The sequence below is a fragment of the Nomia melanderi genome, chromosome 1, assembly GCF_051020985.1.
Source record: "Nomia melanderi isolate GNS246 chromosome 1, iyNomMela1, whole genome shotgun sequence".
Lineage (NCBI taxonomy): Eukaryota > Metazoa > Arthropoda > Insecta > Hymenoptera > Halictidae > Nomia > Nomia melanderi.
In genome coordinates, this window is record NC_134999.1 from 35549558 (window position 1) to 35568914 (window position 19357).

Consider the following 19357-nt stretch of genomic DNA (forward strand, 5'->3'; position numbering starts at 1 on the left):
GAGGGCGCTATAATCAGCGTTGGATTTCTATGTCGGTGAAGATCTATTCTACATCTTTTCCATGATCGTATTAAACTGATTCAAAAAGATCAAGAATTTCACACATGCTTTAATATATTACTTTTCAACGTCAATATTTATAACATCCCCATTCTCGTAACAGATCAATGTTACGCAGGGATTGTACTCGAGCCCTTACATTTCGCGTCCAAGGATGAAAACAATGTCATGTATGCACGCAAATATTTTGCTGCTTAAGGGAATAACGAACGAAATGATATTTTTAAGATCATGCTGTAAATTCACTTGCTAAATATTCTCGAGGCTCGATCGAGCGATGTTTATTTAATGAATGAAGCTTTGAAAACGAATGATCATAGGAAAACGCATAATTTTAACGACAAACGTTTCACAGATGGCGTTCTCGTGAACACCTGTTTAGTGTAGTCAGTTACTACGGGTATCTCTGTTCTTAAAATTTATTGAAAGTTCCTTGAGCTGAAAGATGGTGGATCTCAGCGACGGCCCATTCGAGCACGGCTTCAACAATGTCGTCTTCATAGTTCCTGGGATTGTCGTCGTCGGCCTGGGCGGTAAGAATTCCTCGTGAAAAGCGCGGCATCTAACGCTCCCCATACTCTGGTAACGGCTCCCTTGAAACATATGGTTTCCTATTCAAGCTCGATAACTTCGTTGCATCTTCTATTTTTTAGCCTAATCTATCCTTCACGCTTTACATTCGGCCAAGTGTCTTCCGTTCCGCTGATATTTTCTTTGAGTTTCATTCAGGAAAACTACGAATCGCATTTGAAAAACTACGACCCGGCACTGTCCGATAACGAGTGCTCCTCGAAGGCAACAGGTTTATACTTCATTTAGTCAGGTCAAGCACCTGAAGCCTGTTCCACGTGATCCGCATTCATGGGTATAGCGTGATGCGATGCGCTACATAGATTCAGATACTGGAACGTTAGAATCGTTTCACGGACCAATTACTATACGGTTTACCGTCTCCCTAACGATTCGTTTAGAAAACTTGGAAATAGGACTCCCTGGCCACAGAGCGATAGAACCGAAAGTTGTGAAAGTGTTCACCCTAAAAACAGAATGAATTAGTCGAGGCGTTAGGATAGAAGTAAATTAGCTAAAGCGTTTAGTCCGCCTTCCTCGCAATTTATAGGAATTCCTTGTTAAAGATACAAACATCGGCTTCCACTCTTGCTGCGAGTGTTCGTGTGATAAACAATAAGTTAGCAATTAGCATAATGTGACATCTGGTGTAGTTCAATGGATGCAATGCAACGCTTATGGTCTCGAACGACGAGGATGCGTAATGCGCCTGCTTAACGCAGTTCAATCTACACGTTATAAAGGTCATGTAACGTAGATTGACTCACGCGTCGTGGCTTTCCGACGAACACGTTGGAAGCGGACACGTTGGCTTGATACTGTACAACTACCAATGAGATAAGAATCCTCTTTCGAACCGGCCAATCGACAGTTGATCGCCGGATCATAGTGTATCTTCGCGCCAAACACGAGTGATCTGCCCAGTGAAAAATTATCTTCATTCCGTGTGTATTCTCGACGAATTTACATCGTTCCAATCGTTCTTACCTCGAGGTACGTTCGATCATATTCGACGTGTGTATAATCTGGATTTCGGGTGGTCGATCTCCTCAATCGAATCGCACAATCAATCAGGTATGCCAGTAAGTTAGTTCTCGACACAGCGAACGCTTCAATGGAGGTTCTTCGAAGAATAGGCGAAACGGTTTCACGCGAAATATTCAATGAAATTATACCGTGCTGACACTATGGAATGGAATTTTACGTGTTTCCGCTGCTCGAGAAGAAATGTATTTGCGTTTTATCGATGATCGTAACTGTCCGTGTAAAAATAACGTTATCTAATCTTTGAATTCGCAGCGGGTGTACTCGAAACGATCGCAGACTCGAGTTCTACCGGTGTAATTAGACGATATTTTTAATTAGGATGTGGATGACACTCGTGAACGGCCTTCAGGCTGTGGCATCTGCAGCTGCGAACGATGCGGTCGAAGATGTATCGGAAGAAACTGTCGATGCAGCTGCAGTTCCTGACGCGTTACCAGAGTTCGACGGAAAAGTTCCGTCGCCGCAACAACTTCTCGAGATACTCGAATCGATGACCGGCTTATCGGACGAAGAAAAGAATTCTCTCAAGATGGACTTGCTGAGAAATATACAAGAGAATACCGAGCAAGGCAATGATCTAACAATGCAGACTGTGATCCTCTTGTCCCTGCTGAGTATTGTCGGGCTTATTTTCGGTAATTATCCTCTTGAACCTGTCAGACGACGGTTTCTTCGCTGAAAGAGATTAAAACTGCGTTTCTTGTACAATCTTTCGAGATGGGTCGATAGGCAGAATTCTTCTTGCTGTTGTCCTGGTTTCTTCGAGCAAATATTCGATGAGCTGACGATATTTTTGTTTTATCAGCAACGTTGCATAATGATCGATCTGCAAATCGATGTTGTGATTTCGCATATGGTTCCATCACGATTCCTGCCCACTTCTTATCTAATCGTCCACTTAACCGGAACCAGAGGACAATCGTTTACCTCGCACCTCCTTAGTTTTCAATCGGTGGTTCGATTTGACACTTGTATCTCTTCGCAGTCGATCAAAGGCTTAGCGAATCGTTCCAGTTCGAGTGAACGTAGAAAGCATGGCGGAGAGTATTTTGAGTGATTTGAAGAGCAAAGGTTTAACGCTCGACGGCTTGCAAGAACAGTTGTCTAGTGTTTTGTCGGAGGAAGCCAAGAATAAGTTGTCGAATATCTTCGAAAGATATCAGTCGTTGAACGACGAGGAGAAAGACGAATTCTTGGATACTGTATTCGGAAAGATACAGCGCGCCATGCACGAAAAACTGGAGGAGGCTAACCCATATACGTATCTTTTGTACACTCATTCGCATATCGTGTTCTTATTCGCTGTATTGTTGATAACTCTGGTTATTGGTATGTGTATATGGTCGCTGCGAATTACCCTATCCGTGGTCTGATAGAAAGTCCATTCTCCTCGGAACATTAATGTCCGACGAACGATCACGCGGTGTTCTTTCGATTGCAGTTTTCTTCGTCTACAAGCTGTTCAAATGCCTGACGGAAAGAGAGATGAAAAGGGAGGAGAAGAAGAAGCAAAAACAACTGAAGAAGAAAAAGTAATGTGAACGAACGTCGCGGGAGGTGGTCACGTGGTCGAGAGTGCGGTGCAAGAAAAATCTACTGTGCAACGTGTCCCGAGCGACAGCATGGACACACGTTGCGTTGTTTCGAGGATAACCTGTCGTATCCGATTGTATGATACAGGACGATCCACATTTTATTAAGGCGTGTTCTATTTTGTTAAATAAAAGAATATATTTATGAGTAAATATCCTATTTATTCGTCGGTTCCTTGGGAAACACGAACAGCTTGGCACCGGAGCATTATTTATTGTGCCGTTTTGTAACATACATGACATGCTTGGAAGTTCCTAATGAAATATACAGCATGCAGTTTACTGATACGCGCGCGAACTTCCGTGCGTCGAAAGATTCCATTCGAATATTACATTAAAAATCAGACAGTTCTTTCGAGTTTGGCGCATGTAGAATCTTTCGGACTGTCGCGCGATTCGGTCTAGTTGCTTGTGATGTGAACGAAACGCGTTATTAACGCACGCGATCATTAACCGTTCGATCCCGTTTTAGAATGTCGAACAAAACGAACTCTCGAGAACTGTCTTGCTAGTTTAAGGCTCGTCCTGGAATCGATCGGTTCTTCGCAAGATTCCTAGCTTACGAGTTATCATTTGGTAAATAGAATATAATACTTCATACGATTGCCCAAAACCCTCGAAGACACTCAAGGATGATTGCATACCCCTTGCAATTTGTACTACAGAACAGAATAAACAGAAAGAAAATTTCCTTTGTTCCTCTTCGATAATTGTTCTCGTTATCTCTAGAATTGTCAAGCACTTATTGAAATAAGTTCTAATGATTCGCTACCGATAGGAAATCCAAGGCACTTACAGCTTTCCTACGATCGCTCTGTTCTAAATATAAGAGCACCGAGCCTTCGGCGCTCTCCACTCGTTTCTTTTGCTTATCCATTAGCAACCACGCTTCCTCGCAAGCCGCGATTCACCATTCATCCCCGCACTCGTTCGGACTTAAACGTCTACGTAACATGATTTATAATTTGTAGAAACAAAGAATATTACACACATCGTGTAAACAGAGATCATATTCATCAGCAACGTCCACGATCAACGAAACGTAAACTTGCGGTAACAGCGGACCAGATGCTGGCGAATAATTGTAACAACAACAGTAGTTCGTAAACTAGTTTCGCATAGTTGCTATGTGGCACAAGAATTGAGTAGCCGCGGTTATCGCTGCGACATAAATATTTCCTAAATATTCTCCAAACTAAAGATTTACTTAGATCCTATAAAAGAAACAATTAATCGAGTTTAGTGGAAAGTAATGCGTATGCGATATATACGTATATATATATATGACACATTTACTTTGCGTCGAAACGATCGATAATCATAAAAACATAATTATATTGAAAAATTCTAATGAGTATTGAATATAGGAATAAGATTTTCCTGTTTTCCTCGTCTCTCGCAAATACGATCTTACCGCGGGACCAAAGACCTCCGGTAGTAAAAGGAAAACATCCCTGCGATACACTTTTGAAGACTCCTTTTTCCCGATTTTCAATAGGAATGAAGATAAAACTACGCGTCTCGAGAATGTCTTCGAGTAAACATCCACGTACTCGATACGCTCCGTTGATATAAAAATTTGCTTTTTTTTTTCCTTTCTTTCGAATCACAGATACATTTGGCAATGTGAGACTCATGGGAGAATTCTGTAACCCAATTTCGCAATCGATTGGTTAATTGCGGTTAGTCGATACACACGGTTTGCTTTTAGGAACGCGACGAGGGCTTTAGAAGAAGTTTGTAGCGCTCGCTCGCGTTATCTGGAACAAAGAAGCAAGCGAGAGTTCGTTAGAACGAGTTTCGCGAAGAAAATGGGAGCACGAGCTCGCGTTACCTCGCGCGAACCACTTTCCGTCTTACCTTTGATGGTTTCGACGAAGTACATACTCTCATCTTTCATATTCGCTACCAACTCGTCGGTGACCAGAACGTGGATACCCTGAGGGCCGAGGAAGAGCACAGAATGCAGTCGTTCGTGAGGCAAGTTCACAGTGTTCAGTAATTTGTTCATCAGGGCGCTGCTGGTTAGGCTGTCCAAATAAGCCACTCTCCAGAGCGAGCCGTTGTCTTCCAGTGCGAAGTAGAGAGTGAGCTTCGGACCGGGCGCTTTCGAGTGCAACGCGTTGAACAATCGAATCCCATCGACCAGGCCGCAGATTTGAATCAAGTCGTCCCGCGAGAGTCGCAGAATATCCGAGGCCGAGAAGCTCGCGAACGTCGACTCGAAGGCACCGAAACGGCCGGCGCGAAGCCACGTGCTCATCTGAGCTGCACTGGCGTCCGGTGACAATTGGGCCAGACACGGTGATCCCTGTGCAATCAGAGCGCTCGTATTAGTCCTGTGAATCCGAGCGGAAGGTGAGAGTTTTGTTACTCCTTAAGGGATCCAAGTGAGGAATCTGTGGTGCGAGATCTTCGGGAACTTCGGGACAAGGTAGGATCACGTGAAATCCCAAATTGCGTGGTTCAACGATTCTTTTCCGAATAACAATGGCACGAGCCAATGTTACGCTGCAGTTGCACCACGTATTTAGGTGGAGGCTGGATATTCTTAGGTCTCCGTTCACGGTGGACATGGTTCGGGCAGAACAGAAATCGTCGTGAGAGAACTAACTTCGCTTTCGATGCAAGACTGATCCGGCAAAATAGCTGCGGGCGATGGCAAAGCGGGCGCTGTTCCCACGTTTTCTTTCACGGCGTCCGAAACTGGAACTAGCGGCACGATACCTGCATTGGAAACCGAAAGAGCCAACGGTGCGACTACTGGCGAGGTATTGCCGCTTATGGTTGAACGAGATTGGGGTGATCTACAAGAACACAGGAACCTTTAAGTGAACGTTGCCGAAACGCAAGGCGTTAAGACTATTCGATATAGTTCCAAGCCCAATTATCGCCCCTGTAATTCGATCGACCTCGACTGCGAGCTTATAAAACTTTAAACGAATCTAATGCTCGAGCATTTCTGCGCCTATTAGCGGGATACATTGTAGAGCAGCCGCAACGCGAGATTGATGTACGCGCATAGTGTGAATTAACGTCTTTAGGCGCAATGAAAGCGAACACGGCTAATAGTTGACCCTGTAATCTATTACGACGCGCGAATATCGAGTCTTCGGTGGCTATCGTAGCAGAGAACGGCCGGCGTTGCTCGTAATTAACGTTCCTCGCGTCGAAAAGGAGGCGCGAACGAACAAATAATGCCGCTCCGTCGTTGACCTTAGAATCATTGCATAGTTACATAAGCGAGCCGGATCTCGAAAAACGCGGACTAACGAGATTTCCGATTTCGTTCGTGACACGGTGAATCGTAGGTCGCGCGGCTGTCTTACATGCATCGTCTCTTCGGCCGAAAAATCAGCTTGGAGATTCCCCTATCGTCGATCCTCCTGTTGTTACGGCCCTTTCTTATTGTGACGCTGACTAATCCGCCGCGCACGAGATTGCCTCGTCTCGCTCTGGATTCCGAAATAGAATGAATAAACTTAGCCACCACTTCCACTTGCCGGGGCCCACCGGTGACCGTTACCTCGTGCTCCAGAAGATAAGCGGAGACATTGCCGCGATATTCGGGCGTGGATCTGATGGCCCAGCAGCTTTTCAACTTCCAAATGGGCCGGCTCTTTGGCATCTCGAGTACGCGTCTCTTGAATTCCATCTACGCTCCCAAAGATTCCTTCTCGTCCGCGTACCTTCTCCTACGCCCTGCAACGACAACCCGTGTCTCTCGCGGTGCCTTTCTTCCGTCTCTTCACTCTTTCTTTCATGAATCCAGGCAATCCGATTATACGAACGCTCGAGTAATCCTTGATTGCCTTTCCATCCATTCGTACGAGTTCTGCTGGCAATTATCGAGCTTTCCTCCTTTGACTCTTTCTCGTCGAGTCCGGGAACCGACTACATCTCGAACAGTGATTCTCATGGACTCGAGAGTTGACGGCAGTGATCTTTTCGGTGGGCCCGGTTGCTCCGATTCCCGAAGCGTGGACGGCGTTGCGCCTGACTCGCGACTACTAGCGCGAACCGATCGTTCGAAAGCTTTGATTCACGAACCAGAAGCTCGATTCCGGATACAATCGGTATGAATCAGATCGCTATTGGTACCTACTCGCGACTGCCCCGAACCGGATATCTCCGGTCGTGACCGAGCCGGCAATTGTCGCGGCAAATTTAAAAGAAAAAAAATAGAAAAGAAACGAATATTCGATCTTCCCGGCGATAAGAAATCCTCCGATCTTTCCTCCGGCGGACCGCTTATCTCCTCTTATCGATCACTTTCATGGTCCGTGCTGTTCAGTAGACTGATGCGTCCTGGCTGCGTTTCTCTGCGATTTCGTCGAGCGAGTTCGCCGCGGCTACTGGCATTTGCGAAACGTATTCTAATCGGAATGCAGCTCGCGCAACGTCCGACGAGTATCTGTCCACGAGGTAGCCGACAAATCGTTCAAACGCATCCTCGCGTGTCTCGTTTGATCGTCATCGGGATTCGTTCCACGTTCTTCCTCGGTTTCCGTGCTTCCCCGTGTCACTCGCGCGGCTAATTGAAAAGGAAGCCGGCCAACGTCCGATGCCGGACCTCTCCACCTCGCGGCTCAGACCAGCAAAAATTCCCGCCGCCGAGCAAATCAGTTTACTTTCCCCGATCGTGTTACGTCGTCGCCCGAGATAACGAGGTGGTTTGCTCGCTCGCCCGCTCGATAGCTAGTTTAGCTCGACTGAGCAGTTCCTTCCAACGATCGTCGAAATTCGATGGTTCGAATCCGACCGAGGGTCACGCCCTGGGGACGACCGAAAGAGTGTACGAGGAAAAAAGGAAACAACCGGAAATTCTCCTCGGAAACGTTCAGTTCAAAGCTGAATCGAACCGCCCTGGCATCAGCTTTCCGGCGGCCAGGCTGCTCGTCATCTGACGAAGTGATCCTGCCGTGACAGGAGCACCTGCTGGCTGGCCAGGAAGTCGCGCGCGAGCACGCGCTGATCGTCGCGTTGCAACAACGACTCGGGATCAATGATACTCGACGCGCGGCGAGACGATTGCGGACGAACAGCCGGAAATCGAGTTTCTACGCCGGACGAGGGCATTCCAACGGCGTGCGGGTGCTTCACTCTCGATTCGACGACGCTCGATCGATTCGAAGAAAGTTTCGCCAGTCCTGCGCCGCGGTAGATCCGCCGCGTGGTTCGTGGTGGCTCGTACCGACTCGTGGCGTGTTTTAGAAAGGCGGACGGGTTACAGAGATCGAAGCATAAAGAGCGTGGCGGTCGAAAAATTATCGTCGTCGCGATCCCTGATACATCACACGCGTGCAGTCCAAAGTGCGGATATCTCTCCTTATCTCCTCGTCGGATCTCCGTTCAGCCAGGGCGCAGTACGGGACCCACGATCGATGCCCTCGATCGTCTACGATTTCTCCGTCTCACGCACGCCGCGCACACGTACACGCGAGCAAATCTCTCTTCCTCTCTCGGTCGGTCGCTCACGCTCCGTCCGGGAAACGCGAACGGTGTTCCGGATACCGCGAACGATTTATTTTTAAATTCACGGTCGATGCAACGATCCGTTTCTCCTCGGCGCTTTATTCGCTGATGGACGCGGACCAAATCGACGGACGATCGTTCCCCTTCGTTTCTTCGGCAACGAGATTATTTCACCAGGCGTGAATCGTTGCGCTCATTTCCGTGCATCGTGAACGAGGAACAGCGTCACTGACCAGTCCACGTGGGTACTCGTTATTTCCCTCGGACGAGCAACGGGTTTGACGTTTCCCCTCGGTTCGGATCCCCCACGACGACGATCGAACCGCAGCGTCGCTTGATCGCGTCCAATGGTCTCCCGGTGGTTACCGGAAATGGCTCGAGGTCGCGGAAGTGACCACCGACAACCACCAGCGTGTGTAAATTGATCGCGAGGCGAACGTGGATGGTGGAGAACGAAACGCGACGACGGGAACACGACGTCCGGTCTTGTAGCGGATCTCACTGGAGAAGACGGTCACCGGCACCCGTTTATTTGTAAACACGCGTGGCTCTCCTCAACGGTAGATCATGTCTGCGACTCTCACTTGTTACCGTTTCCCGTGGACTATCCTCGATCACTAGTGTCGCGGGCGCGATCGTTTCTCCGCGATCCCGTTCGCGAGAGAGTCTTAGCTGAGAGGTAGAGATCGGCCGCAGGGAAAAGAAAACGTTCGACGTGCCAATGGATGGAATCGCAGCGGATTCTCGGAGCGGTATATATCGCGAAAAGACGAACGACACGAGACTCGTAGCGAAAGGTTCGCGAATAGATCCACGGAGAGAGAACCGAAGCGGCTGCGCGGCGACGCGTGTATCGTGCGCCGTTCTGAATTTATTTGTCGTCGTGGCTGTCTCTCTCTTTCCCTCGGCGCGCATCGTTGTCGGCTCTACCAGACGCCGGCTCGTGCCAGTTCGAGCCAGTTTCTCGACTCCCGTGCCGACGTCTCCCTCCTCCGCCGCCGCCACCTCCTCCTTCGCCAACCTTATATCCCAAGTGCCGCCCGTATCGTCCATTGCCATTACCATCGCCACCGAGCTTTCCGCCACCACTTTGCGAATCGTTTCCACCTCCATCGAGTTCGATTCATCCGCGATCCCCCTACCTCGGTCCAAGGTGAGACACGGCAACGCAGCACTGCATTTCTGCTTCGCTCGCTGCATCATCTACTGCTTGCCCGAGCACGCTCTCCGACTCGTATGTCTAAAGTTGGTTCGCCCGCGACCCACGGGTTCATTAGCGGATCTTGCGCCCGTTCGACGCGTACGATTTTTCAAAAGTCTACGCGCTGACGAGTTTCGAACGAGCCGGAGGAGGGCTTTTTTTTTACCCTGCTCGGCGGTTGGTAGAGGCTTCGATCGGACGAACCGATTTCTGTATAATCGCAGCGATCCCTGCGGGCTGTGCCAGCGCATTTACGCAGGTTGTTGTATATTATCAAGTTTATGTATTTATCAAAGGAAACTGGGTATCTCGAGAGTCGCTGTCGCAGTGCTTCGCTCGCGAGTGGAGACGCAGCTTACAGTATCGAAAGGCGTTAAGGGTACTTTGATCGTTACAGAATGTTTACTGTCCCTTTTTCCTGCGGCACGAGAGATACTCCGAGCAATTATGATTCGAAATTTAAAGAAACGTCTACGTTCGATTCTGGTGTCCGAAACGGGCACGTAAACATGGCTATTCGGTCGGACGGGCGACCGAAACCTGTTCTATCCGAAATGGACCGGTTAATGTTTACGCGGCGCAACGAAATTCGTTAAATCGCTCGGCGCTTTACAATAGACTTTGCCAATACATCTCGCGCGCGATACAAGATAAAAATACCGACGATAAGGAAAATGGTGCAAATTCCAGGAATCGTTGAAAACGATTCGTCGATCTCTCGATAACGTTACGCAACAATTAGAAAATCCGTAGTATCGCGGAGAGTACTGATCGCTCGATATTCAGTGGCAACGGACGCTCCTAGTCAGACGAAACGAATGGAATTCAAAGGCAACTAATGGCGGTACTCACATTGCCTCCGTTGGAGTGTAAGGACTACCTCCGTTTTGCGCAACCAGGTTGGACGGCGATAGGGACTCTAAAGAAATCTGAAACCATATCCAGGGGAAACTGTATCGATCACCTGCGACGTGAAATCGTCACGCTGCCACTTACGTCGGAGAGAACCGTGCAGTCGTAGCTCGGCTGGTACTTGTCCTGCTCGTGCGGCGGTCGTCTCAAAATTTTGTCACGGTCCTGTTTGTGCTTGCGATCCGCTCCCTTCAGCTTGAACACCTTTACCTGGCAGGACGCAGCATGCAGGCGGGGTCCACCGGGTAAACGAGTCTCTACCTGGATTCTGAAAGGTACGCCTTTCTCTCCACCGTGCTTTTTCGGCGTGAATTCGGTGCTGATGCAATTTACCTGCAATCAAAAGGGTTGCAGTGGACTGCACTGGGACTCTCGCGGCTCCCGGCATCTTTCATCGTCGTCGGGGATATTCGCGCGGCGGCTACGCGCCGCCGATTTCAATCCCAAGCCTCTAAAACTGTACCTTTATGTAGACGCCGACTTCCTTGGTGGGGTCCCACATGAATTCCACGCTGTTGTTCGACGGCGATGGCTGACAAACGTCCACCATCCCATAACTGAGAGGAACGTCGACCTCTAGTAGACGTTCACCAGGTCTCGCGCGTTGCCAGGCAAGCATCTGTTCCCGTTCCGTATACTGGAGCCGCCTCTCGTGGAAGCATATGCGGATTGTGGACTGAAATAAAAAGGTCGGATGTCCCTTCAGAGACGTTGTAGCACCGTTTGGGTGACTCACATCTTTCGAACGTCGAGGACCTATGAGCTCACGCCGAATTGCGGACCTCTCCTGTGCCGAACGAACGAAAGCGATCGCTCGGCTCGAGGAACTATTAAAATATCAATATGTCGCAACGCTCAATTGCCTGCTCGCCAAGCGAGCGCTTTCGTTCTGTATCAGAGGCCACACGTCGAATCTCGGTGATCCGGTTAAATTTCGCGTCGTCGTGTCACCGACGCCCCACCAGTTTCAGCGGAAAAACAGAGTTCGCGGTTTTTATACGGCGATCACACGCTGCGACCAGAGTGAGCTCGCTCGATTCCATCGTGGGAAACCAGCACGTTTTTTAAGATGTCGCTACCCAAACAATGAGAGCTTCCTGATTTCCGTGGACCAATTAGCAAGTGACCAAGTACCTTTAATATCTTCCCCCGGTATGCGGATAGGTCGCCCAATTTTTTCAGCTTAATCTCGTACGACTGGCCTTGGTTCAGGTAGGTTAGCGTTTCTTCGTTGACTTTCGTCGCGATGCTCGTCGCCGCGGCGAGAACATACTGGAAGCTGGGGATCAACGTTTAACGTTAGCCTGGCACGATCTCCTCCGCGACCGAATCGAATTCTTCGATTCCTGGACCGCGCGTGTTCTTTCGATATACTGTTTCAACGACGTACCGGCAATCTTCGTTGAGCTCGTTCACGTGCTGAGAGGAGGACACTTGATTACCCGAGGACGAAGTCGGCGGATACTCCTCGTTGGAGGAGTACAACAACTGATGGAGACTGGCCGCCGTTTGCCCGTTATTGTTACTGTCGGAGTCGACAGGGCCGTTCGCATTGTTCGCCGGTGCCGAATTGATTGGTCGCTGTGACACGTGGTTCAAACTGAAGCAGAGATTCAACGGAACAAATCAATGCAACGGTACACGGCGGCCCGTCGCGACGCAGAGATCCGGTTAGATTTAATCCCGAGTAATTTCACTCGTTTACAGCACTCACTATAAATTAAGGAACGCCGAAGGTGGGAGGATTAGATCCGGAGGTGTTCTCATCGCAGCTTTCGCGCGGTGTGCAGATTCGACGTATCGCTGATAAGAAGGATAAAATATCGATCGCTCGAAATCGCCCAGTTTACGCGAGAAATGTCACTGATCCGACGGGAACGTTGATGAAGTTATTCGCGCGTGGGTTTCACGTATCACCGAGTTCCTAATTGGCGGAAATTTCTAGGGGAACAATTTGTCCATTACACGCTCGGCTTTCGACGCGCGGTGACCATAGCGGCTCCATGGCTTTCCCCGAGGAGTCTTCGAATTGCAAGCACAGGTAATTCCCGGACTAACGTCCGCAGTCGAACACACTTCCGGTTCTCGCGAATTACGCGCGACGACACGCTTCACAGGAATAACATCCGAAACTCTCGTTGAACGACGCACTGTGGAGTTTCGATAATCCGTGCATGACTTAATCCGACTCCCACTTGAACCGAAGTTATGATGCAATGGAAATTTTACTGTTGTTCGCGACCTGTGCAACGCTTTTCGCGTAGGAAACAGAGCGACCTTTCTCGGAATAGTATCGTTCAGGTTTATCACAAGAGTCTCGCAAAATAAAAAACAACAACAAAAAAGGTTACGCTTGATAAGAAGCTCGACGAGCCTCGCTTCACCTTGGATTATCGAAACACCACTGGTATTCTAGATCGGCGCGCTTATCGATCTCGAAACGACGCCAGTCTTCGAGTGGTTCGATCGTGTAGATTAGCGAAAGTCGCGCGAAGAACGAACTGCATCCACCGAACGCGAGTCCCGTAGAACATCGCGAGGAATTGCGTTTTTCGCGTGGCGGATCGGTCGAACGACAAACTGGCACTCGACGCTGTCGGAGTGACGCCGCGAGATAACCGCGGAGGATCCTCGGTATAGTAAAGGTCTGACCTGCGTGCCATTCGCTAGATAGTTCCGCGAAGAAACGCAACGATAACGTGTTTATCGGTGCCGAGTCTCTGCGGGGGAGTCTCTCGCGGCAAATTCCGCTACCGATTTTTTCCTTCCCTGGCCATGGCTGCTTTCCTCTGCAGCTTTTCCAACGAACGCGACGAAATATGACTGTCGCGGTATGTTTTTCCATCGAAGGTGTTATGCTGGCGCGACGCGGAAAAACCGATGTCAGTGCACGACTGAACTCCGCCTCCGGACGAGAAAAAAAGAGCACGGTACAATGGAAAAAAGGATGCTCGTCGCGGATCGTCTCCTCGAGTCATATTGGCAATTCTTGCACGTAGACGTCTTCCACGAACCCGAGGGGAAAGGAGATTTCGATGACAGTGCGCGAGCCAACGTAATATTTGTCGGTGCATATAAGGAACGCGATTACGAAACACGCGATCGAGGTGTGCTTCGAACGAAAGGACGCGGGCGAAAACTTACTTGGAATTTTGTTGATTTTCCGGCGATGGTGCTTCCTGCTTGAATACCGTCAACGATGGTAGGGCGAGCAGGGCTTCGCTGCAAGTAAACGATATTTTCGATACAATCGTTCCTTAATTCTGACCTCGCATTCATTCCTGAACTGTATTAACTGATTTCCTACGCGTGGTCTCGCTCGATAATTCGCCAGGAACGCGCTACGATCGAAGGGAATCTGATAACGTGTCCGGCCATGACTCACTGTTTCTACTTATTGGAAGTCTAGTTCTAATTGCAAACCAGGCAAACTTTCGAAACCGATTATCTCGGGAACGAAGTACTCTGGGAAAAAATGATATTCTACGTTCTCCGCTCATTCTTTTGCATGCAGAATCGCCGTCTTTCCGGTTGTGAAAGGTCAAAGGTTGAGTTCAGCGTCGCCAATGTATTCCTCAGGGAGAACGCAATTAAAGGGAGTTTCGGTCTTCGGTCGGAATATACGTTTCGACCGATAATAACCGATAGATTCCGGTTTTCGTTATCGACGTTTATTGATCAGTATGTCGTGACGCAAGCGAGTGAGAACAGATCAAGCGTAATCCATTCGGAGCACCCGTGAACGTAAGTACGCGTCCATTCGTCGGTGTCGCGTGAACTCTGTGACGATCGTCTCGTCCCGTAAAAATGCGTTTGAAAAAGTATCGTATCGGTGTCGGATGACATAAGGTACCTTTGAACTTCAGTACAATTGATACGGGAATGACCGCTCGAACTGATTCAGTGCCACCACTTTTGCTCGTAAACAGTGTGCATCGAAATGTTGTATACAAGCGCTTCTCGTGATTCGTCTCGAGATAGAACTCGGTATAAAAACCAGCATGAACCAGAAATGAAGTTACCGCTTATATAAACCGTATTTTACGTAAACTGCAGGCAAAAAACGGGATATTCTTGTTTACTGTGACGACAACATCGTCGGATTAGTCCTGGAAACGGCGGGATCAGATGGAACGGTAAGCTGAATAAACAAGCAGATAGCTGCGTGGGTCTATCGCGATACAATTCGATTGTCGAAGACGGAATGGGTAAAACGATTTGAGAACCGCTTTGATAAGGATTGAGTCAGTAAGGTCAACCGAAACCAGACCGCATCGGTTCACCGGTACAGCGAAGCGAATATCGGCCGCATTCGAATAAAAGCGTCGCGATAAAGCGACGCCGCAATTTCTTTTGCATGTACGCTCAAAGGATGCTCCCTTTAAGCGTATCCACTCACCTACTTTTCAGATATTGGTGCATGATTCTGCGGTTCGAACGTTACCCCCGACGCTTCGTCCACGGAGACGTCGAGTTAAAGTGACACTGACACTGGCCGATTCAACCGGTAGCACTTGCGAGTTCGACGGTCAACGATCATTTTCAAGTGTGCGAGCTACCGAAATACCGTTCCGTTCGAATTTTACCGGGTGTTCGGCTGTTCGCGCGCGTGGCCGAGACTCGCGGGGCTTCTAAATAGGAAGTACGACTAGAAAGTGGAAAGTGATTCACCGCAGCGGACTCAAATCGCCCAGAATAACTGGTTCCACGCTGGGGAACCGTTTCGGGGTTCGGTCCCTGATGGATCCGCGTTGCGTGCCACGAATTCCCCGATTCTTTTCATTCATGAATCGTTCGAAAATCCTCGCGGGCCGATTAACGGGACGAACGAGGACGTTGGAACCGCCGTGCCACGTGTTCGTCGAACGTCAGCTGATTCTCGTACGTTATTCTAGTATCGTCCTATCGCTAGCGTTTACACGTGCGATTATATTGCCCGTTATCTCGCCGGGCGAGAGCCTTGAATCGATGATAATTTTTTGTTGCACCGATGCTGATACTACGATGACAGCCTCGAAGCGACTCGCCCCGATCTTCCTACCGGAGGAACGGTAACGTCGAACCAGTTAATCGTTCCTCGACGACGTTATCACTGAGGACAGTGGCCGAGGGTGATAACCGTACAGAACGCGGAGTAAAATGAACGCGATAAGGATCGACCTGATCGTCCGGAACACGCGGAGCGTAGGTCGATAAGGGATACCATTCGAAACGCGTGTTCGAATGAAGGGCAACGATAGACCATGCGCGATCCTTAGGATGCATTCAAGCAGATCGAGGCTTGATTTAGCCAAGAAATCCGGGATTCCACGTTGCCGCCACGGTAATTAGGAGCTTCCTTCCGTGCAATCGAACGTGAAAGTAACTCGGAAGTGTCGGCGGATGATACGGAACCAGACGTAGATGTGCCTCCCAGTGAAAATGTTTGGAATTGGTTCCGTGATCGAAACGCACGTGTCTGTACACGCGAACACTCGCTAAGCGTCTACGCGTCTATGCTCGCCGTGATTTCGCGGTGTATGCCATCCGAGCGACGAAACACCGACAACTGTGTCTGGTTCGAACCGGATTTCTCGCTCGACACACGCTCGTTCCCACTACTCGGCGAGCACGTTTTAATCGGGATTCGATCCACGCGCGCGCCCGCGTAGATCACACGGGGAAACCTACTTTATCGGCGACAACTGCTCGCGAGGAACGAATTTCTTCGTGATCGACCAGTGGTCTCGCTTCGACGGGCTTCGATTTAATCCGTTCCTCGTTCGCGCTAGAGATTCCCAGCGAGAACGGCTCGGCGATCGAAATTCCTTCGTCCAGCTTGCTCGCTTTCGTCCCGGCCACCGTCGCCGACAGTGAAAATGTTGTATTTACCTCATGTTGTAGGAGGCGACAGCAGTGGCGAGGTCGGACGCAGCCAATGCCGATAGGGATCCATCGAAATCGGCGGCCAGGTGTTCCGCCAGCTCTTCCACTTGAGTCGACCAACCTTGCCCCGAGCCGTTACTTCCGACCGACCCTGCGAACGCGAAAATTTTCAGTCGCGTGTACTGTACGTAAGTGAATAGCCCGTTAAACCCGAGCGATCGGTTAGGAACGCGACGTAAGCTAGAGAAACATTAAATCTATCCCGGTATTCTCTCGTGAGTTCTCCTCTAAACCTATCGTATCCTGCCCCGATCGATTCTACTCTATCCTATCACCTTGCGCGTTGGCATAATTGATGTAGAACTGATGATGCATCGCTCCAATCCTCGACTTCGTGTCTTGGAGGCTCGTGACCGCGTTCCGACGTCGACTTTTCGACGTTACCGGTGTGTATCGTCGGCTCTGTAGAAAAGGCAGCCTCGAGCTGTCGATTTCGCACCACTTCATTCTATCTGACCACGCGAACCAAAGAAGATCGAGCGATGACCGAGGAAAGAGTAAACTGTGAGCGAAACAAACGCGCGAACGCACCACCGCCTAGTTTCTTTCGGAGGAAGGACTAGCATCGGCCTTTCTCTCTTCGGTTGGACTTAATCCGCGATACACTGTGTACTCGGGAGTTATCAGTTTCCGCGACCACGTGGTCAAAAAGGCGTCGAACGCGGCGAGCAGGCCGGCCCCGATGCTTTTCATAGATCAGTCCTGGACAAGTGTTCGAGGTAGAATCAGCTGCTATATGCGCACTCGATTTTCCAACACTACCCTGTCGCGTGAACGTGGATCGTTCTTGGTGAACAGAGGCGACGAACGAGGATGCTGCATCTACCATTATCATTTCGATTCTTCGGTAAAATTCGCGAACTGCAATTTCCGGATGGCGGACAGACGTTTCGCGAACCCTAAGATGTTCAGTGTCTCCAGCCTAACGTATCGCAACTGATAGTTTAAAGGAGTAATCGGGCATTTCGCCGCAGAAGCTTGATCGAGTGAGGTAAGAGTCTGAAAATGTCGCGCCTACGACTGTGTATCCGGGGTCGTTTGGACACGACCTTTCGTGCGATATATCTATACGGAGAGCTGAACGATAGCGGCTGCTGCGGTGCAATTCAGTGCTGCGAACATTCTTTCAAAACCCGACGAACAAAGAGAATCTAACGACGTATACTAATCTCTGTAATTGATTCCCCAAGGGATAAACGAAAACCATAGTCCAGGTCTTCTTCGAAACATTCGATTCGCGGATTGGGTCGGAAAAATGGAATTTCTCGGATCGCCTAACCTAGTGAACTTTAACGCTCAACAGGTGGACACGTTAGATATACTAACCATCTCTTCTGGGATGTTTCTTCTCGAGTTCTGTGATTTGCTGCAACGGTTCCCCGGCTCTGCGTTTCAGACTAGTTTGCTGGCAACTGAGAGAGTGGTCTGAGGATGGACTGAGGTGTTCGGGTGAGCCACTGTTCGAACGTATCTGGACGCTGTCCTCCGGAGAGTCCTTCGGTGAGTTGTACTTGTCCTGCCATACAGAATTTTGTGGACTGTGATATCCCATCGACGCCTATAAAACGTTTCATCAGCATTTCGTCAGTTCACGGGGACGAGTCTCGCACGGAACCCGACGCGGATTCGATCCGTTCACGATTTTCGACGAGGGTGTCTCTCGGCGAGACGATGGAGGAACAAAGGGAGGAGAAACGAGAGCTGTCGAAAGGACGGTCGAATCGCTTCGCCCGGAACGACTTGTTTGGCGAAGTTAACGAAGACGAGCGTCTTCGCGGCGCATCAACGAGACGCGATTAAGCACGGCGAAAGAGGAGATCGTAACTTACGTGCTGAGTAGCGATGGGGTCGCATCTGTTCTGACGAACTGGAGACAGCTGCTCGTACGGTGGCGACGGAGTGTTGGGAAACCATATCGTCCCGTTCAAAGCATCTGCGCCGCCGTCCATGATGAATTGAAGCTCCATTCAACGACTCTAAATCCCGACGCACTCTTACCAGGGTTCGTTTCTCGTTTCACTGATCTTCGGCTATCAATTGTTTCGATTCTGATCACCGTTCCGGACCGTTCTTGGTGTTCGAGCGCTCGGCGACACTTTGGAGAACGCTTTGGTGGCTTGCTCGAAAGAGAAGACGATAAGTCCGAGCTCGATTCCGTTGTCATCGACGATCATCCACGGCGATATTCCGGGATGCATCAAGACTTGTGGACTTCTCTTTCGACGATTTCAGACGCGCGCGTGCATTCTGTGGTTAACGATCGACGCGGGTCTTTTGATTCGCAGCTTTCCTCCTTGGTCCGCGTCGACGGTTTTCTTCTACCTTTCGTTTAACCAACGCGTTCTCCCGTCTCGCGCGATCCCCGTGTTTTCTTCGGCTGGTTCCTCCTGTAGGGGGCCGGAACTGCACGGTGCATCACTCGACTAACCGTCAATTAAGTGCCGACGTTTTCGCGAACGTTGAGTTATCCTTAGAACATCACGAAGAAGCTGTTGTACAATTTCTTGATGCCAGTTGTCTCGCGCTGCCGGTGTGTTTCCAAGAGTGCGCAACCCCGCGACCTCAGGGACAAAAA

The 19357-nt window shown here is 49.5% G+C and overlaps 2 protein-coding genes across 7 annotated transcripts; one reads left to right on the forward strand and one right to left on the reverse strand.

Annotated features, from left to right (window-relative positions):
- Positions 1-1285: 1285 nt before the first annotated feature.
- On the forward strand, positions 1286-3422 carry LOC116426873 (uncharacterized). Of its 3 annotated transcripts, none has more exons than XM_031976495.2 (3): positions 1286-1623; positions 1996-2312; positions 3119-3422. In XM_031976495.2, the coding sequence occupies exons 2-3, from the start codon at positions 1997-1999 to the stop codon at positions 3211-3213; spliced, it is 411 nt and encodes a 136-aa protein (XP_031832355.1). In that variant the 5' UTR covers positions 1286-1623; position 1996; the 3' UTR covers positions 3214-3422. The 3 variants fall into 3 exon arrangements, with proteins under 3 accessions (XP_031832355.1, XP_031832353.1, XP_031832356.1); XM_031976493.2 differs by having other exon boundaries at positions 1328-1704; XM_031976496.2 differs by lacking the exons at positions 1286-1623; positions 1996-2312 and adding an exon at positions 2394-3006.
- A 1136-nt stretch (positions 3423-4558) lies between these two features.
- Positions 4559-19252, reverse strand: gem (transcription factor CP2 like gemini). Of its 4 annotated transcripts, none has more exons than XM_031976477.2 (12): positions 18612-19252; positions 18109-18298; positions 16729-16873; positions 14002-14079; positions 12248-12457; positions 11992-12136; positions 11321-11557; positions 10942-11190; positions 10798-10874; positions 5884-6076; positions 5130-5580; positions 4559-5029 (listed from the first exon to the last, which is right to left on the reverse strand). In XM_031976477.2, exons 1-12 carry the CDS (start codon positions 18747-18749, stop codon positions 4977-4979), a joined length of 2166 nt encoding a protein of 721 aa, XP_031832337.1. In that variant the 5' UTR covers positions 18750-19252; the 3' UTR covers positions 4559-4976. The 4 variants fall into 4 exon arrangements, with proteins under 4 accessions (XP_031832337.1, XP_031832336.1, XP_031832334.1 ...); XM_031976476.2 differs by having other exon boundaries at positions 11321-11533; positions 18109-18340; XM_031976474.2 differs by having other exon boundaries at positions 18109-18340.
- Positions 19253-19357: the final 105 nt, after the last annotated feature.